General features: G+C 44.8%; 1 protein-coding gene across 1 annotated transcript; it reads right to left on the reverse strand.

The window, feature by feature from the left end:
• Positions 1-451: 451 nt before the first annotated feature.
• On the reverse strand, positions 452-1,048 carry LOC150038613 (uncharacterized). The gene is made up of 3 exons (XM_090313814.1): positions 947-1,048; positions 795-898; positions 452-608 (listed from the first exon to the last, which is right to left on the reverse strand). Exons 1-3 carry the CDS (start codon positions 1,046-1,048, stop codon positions 452-454), a joined length of 363 nt encoding a protein of 120 aa, XP_090169940.1.
• Positions 1,049-4,353: the final 3,305 nt, after the last annotated feature.

Below are 4,353 nucleotides of genomic sequence, written 5' to 3' on the forward strand. Positions count from 1 at the left end.
CAAAGGGTGACATCCCAATAGTGGACTGGTAGCTATTATTATAAGAAAACTCCATTAAGTGCAAGTGAGCGTCCCAGCTTCCTAAAAACTCTATGGCACAGGCACGCAATATGTCTTCCAATATCTGATTCAATCTCTCTATCTGCCCATCAGTCTGAGAGTGGAAAGCTGTACTAAAGTTTAACCGGGTCCCCAAAGCTGCCTGAAGACTTTTCCAGAAGTTAGATGTGAAAAGAGGGTCTCTGTCCGACACGATGGACACGGGCACTCCATGCAATCTCACCACCTCCTTCATGTATATCTATGCCCACTTATTCACTGAAAAGGTGGACTTCCCAGGTATGAAATGTGCTAACTTCGTAAGTCTGTCTACCACAACTCATATCACAGTGAAACCTTTGACTGTCCGAAGCAACCCCACGATGAAGTCCATAGACACATGCTCCCAATTCTATTTTGGTACACTCAATGGCTGTAACAAGCCTGTTGGTTTCTGCCTCGGGGCTTTCACCTGCTGGCACACCAAGCACTTACTGACAAACTCTGCAACCTCTCTTTTCATATCATTCCACCAGTGGTAACGTTTCAGGTCCCGATACATCTTGGTCCTGCCAGGGTGAATAAAAAATAAGGAACTATGAGCCTCTGACAACAACTCATCTTTAATATCACTAACTGCTGGTACGCACAAACAACCTTGATAAAGGAGACCACCTTCCGTTGAAACTGAGAATTCGCCATCCTGGCCTGACTCCACCCTACGAACTCTCTCTTCCAGATAAGGGTCGTCTCACTGCGGATCATTAATCTTATGCCTTAGACTCGGTCGCACCAATAACTGTGCTAACTGTGCCGTGACCTTTCCCACAGCCACTGCAATCTCTGCCCTCTCCAGTTCCTTACACAAGTGAGTCTATCTAGTAATGATGGCTGTTGAATTGTACACCTTTCTGCTTAGAGCATCTGCCACTACATTTGCTTTTCCTGGGTGGTACAAACTTTCACAGTCATAATCCTTCACCAGCTCCAACCATCTTCTTTGCCTCATGTTTAACTCTTTCTGAGTGAAAAAAGTACTTCAAACTCTTGTGGTCGGTGAAGATCTATATCTTCTCTCCATATAAGTAATGTCTCCAGATCTTGAGAGCAAAAACCACTGTTGCTAACTCCAAGTCGTGCGTGGGATAATTCTATTTATGCTTCTTTAGCTGACGTGAAGTGTAAGCAACTAATCTGCCCTGCTGCATCAATACGCATCCCAACCCCTTCTTGGACGCATCAGTGTAAATGACAAAACCACCTGATCCATTCGGTACTGTAAGAACTGGGGCTGAAACTAACCTCTGCTTGAGGTCCTGGAAACTATTTTCACAAGCCTTATTCCAAACAAATGTTACTCCCTTCCGGGTCAACTTAGTCAATGGGGCGGCTATGCGAGAGAAGTCCTTTACAAATCGTCTATAGTAGCCTGTTAACCCCAAGAAATTGCGCACCTCACTGACTGTGGTTAGACGAGCACAACTCGTAACTGCCTCAACCTTTGCAGGATCCACAGAGACACCTTCCTTCGATACTACATGCCCTAGGAAGGACACCTACTTCAAACAAAATTCACATTTAGAAAACTTGGCATACAACTTATTGGCTCTCAACGTCTCTAAAATTTTTCGCAGATGTTTCTCATGCTCGGCCTCTATCTTGGAATAAATCAAGATGTCATCAATAAAAACAATCACAAAGATGTTGAGGAATTCCTTGAACACCCTATTCATCAAATCCATGAGTACTGCTGGTGCATTCGTTAGACCGAACGACATCACTATAAACTCATAATGTCCATACCTCGAACGGAAAGCTGTTTTGAGTATGTCATTGTCCTTTATTCTCAGCTGGTGGTATCCTGATCGGAGATCAATCTTAGAGAATACCGTAGCTCCCTACAACTGGTCAAACAAAGCATCAATCCTGGGAAGGGGATACTTGTTCTTGATGGTCACCTTGTTCAGCTCTCTGTAATCAATGTACAGACGTAACGATCTGTCCTTCTTTTTCACAAACAAAACAGGTGCACCCCATGGTGACACGTTAAGGCGTATGAAACCCTTGTCCAACAACTCCTGCAATTGGACCTTCAGTTCCTTCAACTCTGCTGGGGCCATCCTGTATGAAGCCTTCGAAATAGGGGTTGTGCCTAGCTCAAACTCAATAGCAAAATCTACCTCCCGCTGCGGGGGCAGTTCGAAAAGATCTTCTAAAAAAACGTCTAGAAAATCCCTCACTACGGCTCCGAAGTCAAGGTGACTTCAGTCTCTCTAGTGTCCACCACACTGGCCATAAAGCCCCAAGCTCCTTGGTCGAATAGTCTACCAGCCTTCAATGCTAGAAATCACTTTGGGTAGGTCTACGGTTCCAACCCCTTTAAACTTAAAACTAGCTCCTGTAGAAGGGTTAAAGATGACCTCCTTACGGGAGCAATCTATGCTGGCATAATTAGCAGCTAACCAATCCATGCTCAATATCACATCAAAATCGTGTATATCTAAAATTATCAAGGTTACATCTAATGCACGATTGGCTACCTCTACCTGACATGCTTTTATCTTTTCTGTAGCTAACATGATCTCTCTTAATGGAATGGAAATGGACAATGCAAATGGCAAAGGTTGAATGGAAATGGACAATGCAAATGTCAAAGGTTCTGAATCTAACATGGCATGCCTCACAAATACAGCAGATATAAACGAATACGAAGAGCCAGAGTCAAATAAAACTAAAGCATGGTGCCCCAAAATGGGAAGTGTACCTGTCACCACAGTGCCTGACTTCTCGGCCTCACGTCGAGTGGTAGAAAACACCTTATCCTGTTGTTGTTGATGATTCGGGCCTCCCTGAAACGAACTTATGGGCTGGCCCTTGTGTTCCGGTGCCTTCCTCCTCGGGCATTTATCTGACCTTCTAGCCATATCGAAAACAGATCCTAGAGCCGACTAGACAACGTCCCTAGTGTTGCTTACCACAAGTGGTACATATTGGCCTATCCTCCCTGCCAATCACAACCTGGGAACTTTGCTGTCCTCACTGACATGAAGCATTCACTGTGTTTTGGCTCCTCTGTTGATGCTCAGGAGCCCTGTGTTCAGCCTTCCTTTTCTGACCTGCGGAGGTCCCAATCCCGAGCGACGTCCTGTATTCCTCTCCCACTTGGGAGTCAGCATCAATCCTCATGGCGACCTGTAGTGCCGCAACATACGTCTTGAGATCCAGGGCATGCACCATCCCTTGCAATCCGCTCTTCAGGCCGTGGATGAATCTCTTTGTCCTTGCTGCCTCGGTGGCTACTAGTTCAGGAGCAAAGCGAGACAACTTATCGAATTCTTGCTCGTATTCCTCCACCGACATAACTCCCTACCTAAAGTTCAAGAATTCTGCCTATTTGTTGTATCGGGTGTTGGCTGAAAAGTACTTCTCATAAAAGCACTCCTTGAACTGCTCCCAGGTTGCAAGTTCACCATCAGTATCAATCATCTTTTCTGCTGAATGCCACTAGATTTTCGCGTTACCAGTTAACATGAAGACTGCGCATTGAAGCTTGTGCTCTTCAAGGAACCTCATAAAATGGAATATTGTCTCAATAGATGACAACCACATCTCTGCTTTGGTGGGGTCCCCCAATGATCCATCAAAGGGGCGAGGGTCATACTTCCGGAAATCCCTTAGATGTTTAGCCTTAAGAGACAGGCCCTGCATGTCTCTATCCTACGGTCGGGTCTGTTATAACTACTCGGTTGGCATCGGTTCCTCCTGAGCCTGGGTCTGGGCAGTCTGTTCTGCCATCGTGCTACGAATCAACTCCTGCAGCTTTCCCATTAGAGAGAATGCAACAGCTTCACTAATTCTATCTTTCATCGCCTTTTCATCAATTTGGGTCACAGGTGGATTTGAAGCTGCCTGAACATTCTGGCTACTCTTAGCTCTCTTTTCTTGCATTTATTCTCTAACTGTCTTTCTTGTTCTAGGTTTAAGTGCCATGTCCTGTCATAAATTCATATGTTAACTAGCTATTTCTAGGTCTTTCTCATACATCATGCATTTAAAACTCTACATTACTGTTCTCATATATGCATTGAAACTTTCATCAGTAGAACGTACCTGGCGATGACGAGGGATCTGTTATTGGGCCACAGGGACTATCTAAACTTACGTAGTAAGTCAGTCTACAGAACCCAAAACATGGGCTCTAATACCAACTGTAACGACCCGACCCCTAGGACTTAAGTTAGGCCGTTACTAAATGCATGCCTGCATGGAACTCAAAACGACACTTAGTTATGGCGAAATAAATACTAATTAAAT

This window comes from Benincasa hispida, chromosome 1 (genome assembly GCF_027475165.1).
Source record: "Benincasa hispida cultivar pf3 chromosome 1, pf3_genome.v1.1, whole genome shotgun sequence".
NCBI classification, from domain to species: Eukaryota; Viridiplantae; Streptophyta; class Magnoliopsida; order Cucurbitales; family Cucurbitaceae; genus Benincasa; species Benincasa hispida.

Bases quoted from the DNA above. Each gene is read 5' to 3' on its own strand.
- LOC150038613 (XM_090313814.1), bottom strand. From the start codon at position 1,048: ATGAGGCAAAGAAGATGGTTGGAGCTGGTGAAGGATTATGACTGTGAA. The intron at 899-946 runs GTGTACAATTCA...CACTTGTGTAAG, and splicing joins CAGATGCTCTAAGCAGAAAG to GAACTGGAGAGGGCAGAGAT. The intron at 609-794 runs GTGAGACGACCC...TCACCCTGGCAG, and splicing joins CATAAGATTAATGATCCGCA to GACCAAGATGTATCGGGACC.